Here is a 10,912-nt window from a genome sequence, read left to right as displayed (position 1 = left end):
GTGTGAATGCTACCCCGCATCCCCATCCCTTGGAATCCTGTTGAAGTAAGCCTTAAAAGTATTGTATCAATGTATTAGCCTCATTACTCTGAAGAACCTGTTACACAAAGTATCGGTCTATCAATAAACGTAGTCTTTGTATCAACTTCGACTCATCATTGAACCTGTACACTTGACAATGTCAGGGGTATGTGGCATATGCAAATGAGTTATGCAAATGAGCTCCAGCACCTCTTTTTCTACAAAATGACCCCATGGGAAGATGTACATCCTCATGATTGATGGGTGACTTCTTTAACTTGGAATATGAGTGTGAAGCGCATATAGTTTGCCTTAAAAGTTAGGCACTTCATCCCCCAAGCACTTCTCTGTCTTTGGTGGTACATATGAATCTCCCTCTCCTATTTCCCATTCCTTTTCCACCTTACCCATAGCTGATGCAGATTTGTGGTGGTTCCACTGGCAAAAATGTGGTAGACCAGACAAAAAAGACAATGTAACATTTTTCACTTTTTCCTTCTTTCTTCTCTCCTCCACTTCCCACCCATACACCCACTGCACACTCTGTGCAATCTTGGAAATGTTATTCCTAGAAAAAATTAATATTATCACATGACTGCAAATCAGTAGCAGATAACTAAAAGCAAACCACATGAAATCCAATGCTATGTCCACTGATATCAGCAGTGCCATAGAATTCCAAGAGGTCATGATGTCAAGCATGAGATCTCAAAATAACCAGTCCTTGAATCTTGAAACAAAGTTTGGTTTATTGATAATCAATGTGGCTCATTCAAGCTAGGGATTGGAACTGATACTCTGTAACACTAGAATACATGCTTTAAAATGGCACATCAAAGATGCTATAAACAATTCTACATTCACGCGTGAAATTCACACGCTGGGTTCCTAATCTATATTGCAACTAGCACATCCTGGGTTCAGGCCTGGCTGAGCCTGAGAACAAGTCCCTGAGAACAAGCCTTATCTTCAAAGAGGACATTCCTGCATTAGTTAGCACAAGCAAAAGAAGAAAGGTGGGGGTTGCTACTTTGATGTGCCTAAGTTTAATTCAGGGTTAGTAACAATTCTATATTCTGAATACTATAATAAAGGATAAAGATACAATGCTTGACACATGATTTGACTTGGTATAACCCAGTATTACTTGACAGTTTAGCAGGAAGCTCAGTGTGTGAGCCTAGTTGTAAGGCTAGCTTGGGAATCTTGGCTTTTACTACAAAATGGCCCAAAATGAGATTGGGAACATTTAAAACCCATGTCTGAAATCTTGCCAAGCCCCTGTTCTTGCATCAAATCAAATATGTCAGGGGATCCTGAATCAGAACTCCAGTACGATTTTGTTGTTGTTGTTGTTGTAAACATAACACAGATTCATTCATGTAGACTCTGTCCTGTATCCCTGACTTCAGACTGCTGTATTTTTTTACAAAAGGATACACATTGTCTAGAACTGACAAAACAGTTTGGAGGAAAAAAGAATAACCTTTCTGTAATTTTCATTGACCATCCAAAATCCAAAGTTTCTATTTCTGGATCTTTCAGTATCTTTCCTGTTTTGACATTAAGAAGTGTACCTTTCAGGACAGAATTTCCTTATCATCATTCTTTTCACAGCCTTTTTGACATCTTCATTTCTCAAGCTGTAGATGATGGGATTGAGCATGGGAGTCACTACACTGTAGATAAAAGATACCATCTTATTTATCTGCATGGACTGCTTGGCGGCAGGATTGACATATGTGAAGATCACTGTTCCATAATAGAGTGAGACAACGGTCAGGTGGGAAGAGCAGGTGGAGAATGCTTTCTGCCGACCCTTGGCTGAGGACATCCTTAGGAGGGTGGCCAGGATGCAAGCATAAGAAAGCATGGTTAGCAGGACAGTGCCTAACACTATGAAAATTGAGCTGATGAAGATGGTAGTTCTTAGAACATCTGTATTGCTGCATGAAAGGCTGAGCAGTGGTGGAACATCACAGAAGAAGTGGTTGATGATGTTGCCACAGAAATACAGCCTGCTAAACAGCATGATACCTGGCCAAGGATTTAGGAAACCAGTTATCCAGGAACCCAAAACTAAGAATACACACATTCTGTTGCACATGAGTACTGAGTATCGCAGAGGGTTGCAGATGGCCAGATAACGGTCATAAGCCATGACAGCAAGCAGGAAGCATTCTGTGGAACCCAGAAAGAAAAAGAAGTATGTCTGCACTAGGCAAGCTGTAAGAGAGATAGTCCTTGCTCTTGCTAAAGAGATTGCCAGGAGTTTAGGAAGAGTGACTGTGGTGTATCCAATCTCCAGGACAGCAAGATTGCTTAGGAAGAAGTACATAGGTGTATGAAGGCTGGACTCTGCCTTAAGTGCGCATAGCAGCGTGATGTTCCCTGAAAGACTAAGTAAATAGATGAAGAGAAATGTGATGAAGTACAAAACCTGTACATTCTTATTGCCTGGAAATCCAACAATGATGAATTCTGATATCCCTGTGTGATTTAATTTGTCAAAAACCATATTGTCCTCCATCTTGATTTCAAGTGGAAATAAAACAACATTTCAGATGTTCATCAGCACTGTTGATGACTGTGATTCCTGTTGGAAGTTATATAAATCATATCAAATATTTAGTTAGCATATGCAGTGAATTCATTTATCTTTTCAGAAGTATTCAAGAAAGACAGACCTCTGAGAAAAGCCTAATTAATTCAAATAAGAATGCTGATTCCCCCCACAACATGATTATATGCATATGCTTCACTATAAAAACATTAATTCAGACATTGTTTCAAGGATGCTAAATGAGTTTTGATAAGATTAGTGAAATTCTCCTCACAAATCCCTAAACAAAACTCTTTACTATAAATGCTAGTTTAGGATCTGCAATAACTAACCATTCAACTTATTGGACAAAGTTTGAGTCTAATGGCACCTTTAACACCAGCAGAGTTTAATTCTGGGTATAAGCTGTTGTGTGCATGCATCTGAAGAAGTGTGCGTGCACATGTAAGCTTATACCCAGAATTAAATATAAAGGTGCCACTGGACTAAAACTTTGTTCTGTTGCTTCAGACCAACACAGCTACCCATCTGAATCTACATTCAACCTATTCTCACTCTGGTTGAGCTCAGAAGGGTTGACATTAGCTAAAAAAATCTTAACATTACTGAGACTGACCACAACACACAACAGTCTTCTTTAGCTTTTGTGGGTTTCAAAAAAGTGCTAAATTTAATCCCAGTCCCCCAATGGACTGTGTTAGATAGGAAACTATTTTTCCATCCAAGCCTCTGAATGAACACACACATTGTTGCCTATATCTGACTCACACAAGCTCTATGAGACTTTTAAAAAATCACTACAGACCTTATTCAAAAAGCTCTTTGAAGGCCAAAAGTGTAACAGGATTCTACCCAATTACTTGAGACATAGCTGCATCCGAAGTGGGACAAGGTCTTCCTACTGTATTGTTTTTGCCATCATGGCACACGGAACTGTAATCTCTTAAGAATGTTATTAAGGCTGCGATCCTAAAGACACTTTCCTTGGAGTAAGCCCTATTGATTAACATAAGATTCACTTCTGAATAAATATACCTGGGATTTTAAAAGCAAATCTGAGACAGTTTTGAAAGTAGAAAATGATTTTATATATCCACCATGCAATTTTTAGACAAAGTTTTAGTCCAGTGGCACCTTTATATTTAATTTTGAAATTGCCAGTGGTCTGCACAGGAGCTCAGTCATTTCACTTAAAACAAACAAACCAGAATATCTACAGTTAAAAGCATGGAAGACTTTTGACCTTCAATGTCGAAAAGTAGAATCAAGTAAATTTTACAAGGTTCTGAATTCTAAATATCAGTATTGAGAGAAACAAGCCACTGATCTTCAAAGTACAGAAACAAAGTATAATGCAGGATCATCCTGATGGAACACCACTTTCATTGATCAGATCAGAGAGGAATGAACCTCAGTTCTACTTGAAGATATACATCCTATTTGTTTTGTGTTTCTAAGTTCTGTTAAAAACTCTAGACAGTTCCAGCTCCAAGATTTTGAAATCCGTCACATAAGTCCCCTTTTACCTGAAAGATGTTGATGATACAAGTCGGGTGTCTGCTGGGTGTTCTGTGCCAAGTCAGGATGGCTGCAGTGCTAAGGTTGTGGCCTTTTGACCTGTGCTGGGTCTTGCCAATGCCAGAACCCTCTGCCCTCTTGGAGCCAAACAGAAAGTGGGTAAAAAGCTACATGAAAAGAGAAAATACACTGATAACACTGGAAAACTATTGCTTAGATAGAAATCAAACCTTCTTTGATATGGTTCTCTTAACAATTCTTAAATCTGTTCTTTTATATTTAGATATAGGCAGGCTAAACTAATTATTGAAAGCTGCACATTCTAAAGATCAAAAATATTTTTAAATAAATAAATAAATAAATTGGAAAATAAAATACTTGCACCCAAACTGATATATTGGTTTAGAATAAGTTCAGTGTCCTCTACCCTTTCTTTCCATCAGATCTGATTTTGTTTTCTGAATTCTACTGAAGTATTTTACTGGCTTCTGGAGTCCCCTGAGAGCTAATAAATTCAGTGTATTGAGTAAAAGAAAATATGGATCCAGTAATTGAGCTAGTAACAGGAGCTCTGTGGTGCAGAGTGGTAAAGCTGCAGTACTGCAGTCCAAGCTCTCTGCTCATTACCTGTGTTCGATCCTGGTGGAAACTGGGTTCAGGTAGCTGACTCAAAGTTGACTCAGCCTTCCATCCTCCCAAGGTCGGTAAAATGAGTACCCAGCTTGCTGGGGGGAAAGTGTAGATGACTGGGGAAGACAATGGCAAACCAACCCTTAAAAAGCCTGCCGTGAAAACATTGTGATGCAATGTCACCCTGGAGTCAGAAAGGACTGGTGCTTGCATAGGGACTACCTTTAGCTTTAATTGAACCAGTTCAGTTTAGTGGCTAAAAACATGGGTTGTAGATGTAGAAGTCCTTGGCTTCCATCTTGTTTCATTTATGAATTCAGTGCAGGGCCTTAAATCCCTGCTCATAGGCTTGTAATATGGGAGGCATAGTTTGCATTCAGCCAGGCTTTTCCCTCAGTTTTACCCAGCTCTCCCTCTCATGATAACCCTTTCTCACATGGATTTTGTTTAGCCATAGACTTTGCTAAAGAATGAAATGGCAGCCTTGTGCTGTATGGTTCTGGGGGCAGAGCACTGTTCCTGTAGATGTACCAGAGGACCTTGACTCATTTGACTCTGGCCAGGCATCCAAACCACTAGTGTCTGCAGAGAAAACCAAGAAGGCTGCAGCTGCTGAAGAATATGAGTGAATGGTAGCAGGGACAACTGAGTGGAATACTCCCTGCATTATGGTATATTCCTGGATAGTAGTTGGTCTTTGGTACCAGGCTGCAAAACACCTCCTCCTGAAGGCAAGACAAGGCATTGACAATGCTGTTATTGATGCCTACCATGTGGTGAGCTGAAAATGTTGTGTTCTCACAACAAAGTATTTCTTAAGTGATATGAATGTGCAGCCACAAAAATATCCATATTGAATAACTTCCGTCTATCCAGATGTTACTGTTTCTTAAAGGGATAGTGATCCCAAAAATTGTTCCGAAGCGTTGCTCTTTTGATATCCTACACTTGTCTTGTTTTTGTCGTGCTGACATCCACAACATAAGAAAGAGACAGAACACTCATGGCAAAACACTTATATACACAAAGGGGTCATTTTGAAGAAAAAATAGATGGTGGAGCTCATCCAGGGATTGTTATGCAGCTGCACATACTATTCAATGGACAAGGAGGTGGGACTCTCAGAAGGAAGAGGTGGAACATTCAGAAAGGTTCAGGAGATGTGCTCCTGTGAGCTCCCACTGAATCTGAGGCCTGTACACAAAAGGAGAGAACTCATCACATCGACCTTGCTGGCAGTTTCAAAGCCTTTCTCTGCTCTCTCCCTTAATTCAAACAAATCTTCATGGAACCACAATGTGATACACAATTATATGAACAACGTAATGTCTTTTTCTTTATTGTAACTGGTTTCATATATTTCAGAGTGTTGCATATTCGTTGCATTTTTTTTCTTAGACATTATACACTGGACGCTGTTTTTGTTGAAAATGTTATGTTGGCAGACAAACACATAAGGATAAACCTGTGTACCAGGTAAATAACCCTCTCAGATCACAAAGTTTGCTTATTTGCCACTCTTACCTCTGCTTTGTTATTGCACCAGAATCTGACTGAAACTGCTCCCCCAGAGAACTGCCACCATAAGGATGGGGAACAACTCCAAGAAGGCAAGGTCTCATTGCAAAGTCACCCCTGCCCAAGTGGCAGATCAACTTTGGGCTCACCAAAGGTCCTTGTAGTACATGCCAAAACTGGTGATACCTGCCATATCAGAGTGTAGTGTATCTGCATGCAGCTGGCCAAATCAAGCAGTTGCTGTCAAATGCAGGGCCAGCACATGGGAGTCGGCAAAGTAAGCGGCTGCCTGGGGCACCGCCTCACTGCAGGGGTGGGTGCCCCTTATCAGCTCATGCTGACCCGAATGCACAGCTCAGCCTGGTCCTTCCCAGCCCTTTACCACTTCACAGGAGAGCAGGAGAGGCATGGTAGCAGAGAGCTCAGGCTGCAGCCTGCCTTCCACAGGCAGGAAGTCAGTGGCAGGAACTAGACCTGCTTCCTGCTGGGGGGCAGGGGGCTTGGCCCAAACCAGGCCCACGCCCCAGCACAGTGTGCTTCAGTTCACCCACAGCTCGGGGAGAGGGGAAGGGGCTGCCAAGCCACCCAGCCCAGATGCACCTGACCAACAGTGGGGCGGTGGGTGCAGGTGGCTGGCCAAGGGGCTGAGAGTTCATACAAAGCATGCATGACCTGATGATGTGATCCTGGGAGGGGGCAGGGGCACAGGGTTTGGCCTGGGATGCCAGAACTCCTAGCGCTGGGCCTGGTCAAATAATGACCCCATTATATCCAGAACAGACTAGCCAGACCCTGAAGTTATTCTTCATGCCCTTAGTTATTCATATATGGTGGTTAGAGCAGAGGTCTTTGCTAGGGTTTCTAAGTTTTACCTTGGCTTTGGCAGGTGGATACCATATAGTTTTTATCCAAAGGCCAGAGCATCCCTGCCATGATTGTGCCCAGTGCAATGATGTCACTTTTGCGTGATGTCATAGTGTAGGGCATGTCATGTAATGACAGAGCTCTTTGGGGGCAGGGATCCTCATGGCAGTCTGCTCTGCGTTGGTGAATTGGGGGGAGGCAAACTGGGGGATCTGTAAGGAAATGCCCCTAAATTCCAGAACATTGTAGTCACCCATCTGGTTGCCAGAGTGCCTGGAAACAGAGCTCTCACACATCTGCCAGAAGGACATGGGTTTGTCTACCAGACTGAAAAGGACTTATGAATACAAGCAGCCACAATGCTAAAGCAGCGCTCCATGTCCCTGGAAGAGTGCCAGCAAGGAGAACGGATGGTTTCCAGTCACATCCGGGTGAACGCCGTCTCTATCCTGGAGCGGAAGAAAGTGTGCCATTAGGAGCTATCCAGGCCATGTGGTTTTCAGCCTTGACCATAGAATCCACTTTGGGAGGCTAATACCAGCTATCTTCCAGCAGTGCCAAGACTCCATTTCAGCACAGCGGGAAACACGTATGCAACAGATGTTACCCACCTATGGAACCATCAAACTTATCCGGGAGTGGACCCTGCCAGACCGCCCAAGCATTTGTCCAACGGAACCCAGGACAAAGATTGTTAGCAAGAAGAACACAGAAGAAGAGGAAGACCATCTTCAGCCAGAGACAAGATCCTTTGTGTAAACCTAGGCAATCATTTGGCCATCTATTGTCACCCTTTTAGATAAGTTTAATAATTTTAAGCACCCCTCCTCCCAGTAATTTCTCCCATTCTTCTCCCCAACTGTCATTTTGGAGCCTCCCCCCTTAGCCCCTTAGTTACCTGTACAGCCAATCAGGTAACCCGGGCCCAAGCTTGTTCATTGGTCAGTTATGGGTACCCAATTAGGTGCCACCAATCAAGTTGCTATTGGCTACTGCAGAAGTCCAGCCCTTATGGTCACTGCAGAGCCTCCCCTTTCTCCTCCCTCATACCTCCCATCCCAGAGGGTCCAAGGTAGTCTATTTAGCCTCTGACACAGCTCCACTCATGTGTGAATCTAGCAGTATCCTATCTCCGCTGTCTAGATCCATCCCCAGTTCTTGGCCAGTTGAGGGTCCCATTTCCCCTGTCCTCTTGCATCACCATTGGAGCCTTCCTTGAAGACTATGATAGGTAATTATCACCCATGTGTTGTCTCTATATCTCTCTCTATTTTTTTCTTAGGACTGTATGAATGAGTTTAAGAGTATTTTATCTTGTATGTAAGCCTATATTTTTCTGGAATAAATTTTAATTGTTTTACTTAATTAGAGTCCCTAATATTTTTAAGCATTAATTTCTGGACGTGGAATCCTGTATACACAGGTAAAAGATCCTGATCAAGCCAGGTGCCCACCTGACAATTCCCCATCCTCGTTTTGAGGGCATTTGGCTTACAGATCCCCCACCCTGAGTGGGAGCTTAGAAGTCTTAGTTCTTGCTGAGGTCCATGCCAGCATGCACAAAAAGCCCTCCCTAGTGTAACTGCCCAGCAGGTAGTTAAGATGCCCCATAAATAACTGCAATTCCCTCAGTGTATATTTATTGTGTGCCAGCACCATCGTAATGAGGGTTTGCAGTACAAACAGCTTTTCTTCTGGCAGGCAGGATGCCTCTTGAATGGAATCCAGTTGGGGGACCCTCAATCTTGTTGTGAGCCAGTGGGATTCCCAGCTCCCCTGCCAGGGCCTAGAATGTCACCAAGTGCTCCATGCAATCAGTACTATCTACTGGCCCAACGAAAAGGAAATTGACCAAATAATGTGTGATATGTGGGGTATTAGCTTTTGCTGCCTATTCTAGGAAGGTGCTAAACTTTTCAAATGCTACCACACAACCCATGGACATTGCCTTATCTACATACCATAACCCCTGAAATCTTTTTGCCATGAGTGCTTCAGAACCATAGGCCCTTAGTGGCCCTAGTGCATGAACAATCAATGTGTCTTCAACTGAGCAAAATTTAGGAGGAATGGCATAATTAACTGAGGATCCCTTAGATTATGACAAATGATGGATAAGTCTGAACTCACCCAGAGCCTTTTTGGCAGCAACCCCCAGAGGGGAGACCCAGAGTCTGGGCAATGAATAGGGCACCAAAGGGCCTGCAATTCAGACAGCAGTGCACTCCTTCATAATTTTTGTGGTTCCCTGCATTTTTAAGGTCCCATAAAAGACCCCTCCTACCTTTTTTACTTGTGAAAAAAGTGTTCTAGATCCAACAGTTTCTCAATAGTAATATTGTCTACAGAGTACTGGAATCTGGTGGGGAATGGAGGGGGAGGCTACTTGATTGGCATCACACTGATGCTGCAGTATCACTTTTGGTTCAAATTGGAAGTAATTGTATTGTTTCAGTGTGACTCTCCAGCATTCATCAAAACGTCTATGTTTAACAAAAGAGTATTGGGTGAATCCTAGAGCATCCTGATAATGTCATGATGCCACTTCCAGTTTGATCCAGAAGTGGGACACTGCAGTATTGGCACAATGTCAAATTGTCCCCATCCGTCACCCTTCGCCCCATCAAGCAGGCAAAGAGGGTCCAGGGCAGTTATCTCTTGTTATAGATGGAGACTGGGCCATTGTTCAGATTTGTGCTTTCAGTTGCACAGCAGAAATATGGGTTGGGCTTAAACACAAAGAAACGTTTCATTTGACTGCGTGAATTTGAGACCTGGAACAGCAACTCTAAACTGCCTTTGATGCTGGAGTTTCTAACAAAACTCAAGTTGCTCCAGAGTTAATTGCCCTATGGGGAAATAGAAGCTGCCCAATTTACTTTGCCCTTGAAATCAATTAAGTTCTATATCACATGTACATTTTATGGGAACTCAGATTTCTTAAATATCTTCTGCAGTGAATCCTTTCTTCCTTTTGCAAAAGGGTTTCAAAATAGTAGAGGTAAGTTGTGGGGTGGAAGTGGGATCCAACTGAGAAGGCTTCAGTGGTATGATTAGTATAGAGCTTCATTTCTAGTTTTGATTTTTCAGGACAACTGACAAAGAGGTCTTCTCATGGTAATCTCTCACCCCTTAAAACAACAGTTGATTCCAATAGTATAGTACTTTGCCTTTGCTTTGCCTCTTCTTTCAGGACAGCTCAGCAGAGACTAAATTTCCATGGCTGTACAGATGGCGGAGAATGGAAGAACTTTACCACATATATTTTTTGCTATGATGTTAATCTGTTGCTTCCATTAGCAAAAATGCACTTAAGCAGTAGTTCACAGGGCTCCAGATTTCAGAAATATCTGGATTACCATGTCTGGAATTAAAACACAGGTGCACACTAAAGTGCTACCACTCAATGTTGTTGCTTTAGTCTGTTTCTCATTCCATGGGTTGGGACTATGATGAATTTGCAGATGGATGGCAACCTGAAGAAAGACAGATTCAGCTGTGGCACCAAAATTTATCTGTCTCCTTCTGTGAATGTCTTTTTTCAGCAAGTGAAGACTTGCCTTTTATATTGCTTGGTATGCCATTAGTAACTGTCATTGGCCCTCCTTTCTCACTGTGTTGTGTGTGTGTGCTTTTGTACTTTTAATTGAATTGTATATTTTACCTTCTCTGATATGGATGGCTCAGGCTAGCCTGATCTTTACAGAACTTGGAAGCTAAGCAGGTTTGGTCATGGGATGGGAGAGCACCAAGGAAGTCTAGAGTTGCTACTCAGAGGCAGGAAATGGCAAACCATAC

General features: G+C 42.5%; 1 protein-coding gene across 1 annotated transcript; it reads right to left on the bottom strand.

Annotated features, from left to right (window-relative positions):
* Positions 1-1,585: 1,585 nt before the first annotated feature.
* On the bottom strand, positions 1,586-2,551 carry LOC132583456 (olfactory receptor 5P51-like). Its single transcript, XM_060255093.1, has one exon. The coding sequence runs from the start codon at positions 2,549-2,551 to the stop codon at positions 1,586-1,588; it is 966 nt and encodes a 321-aa protein (XP_060111076.1).
* Positions 2,552-10,912: the final 8,361 nt, after the last annotated feature.

This window comes from Heteronotia binoei, chromosome 15 (genome assembly GCF_032191835.1).
Source record: "Heteronotia binoei isolate CCM8104 ecotype False Entrance Well chromosome 15, APGP_CSIRO_Hbin_v1, whole genome shotgun sequence".
NCBI classification, from domain to species: Eukaryota; Metazoa; Chordata; class Lepidosauria; order Squamata; family Gekkonidae; genus Heteronotia; species Heteronotia binoei.
This window is presented reverse-complemented; position numbering and strand designations above follow the sequence as displayed.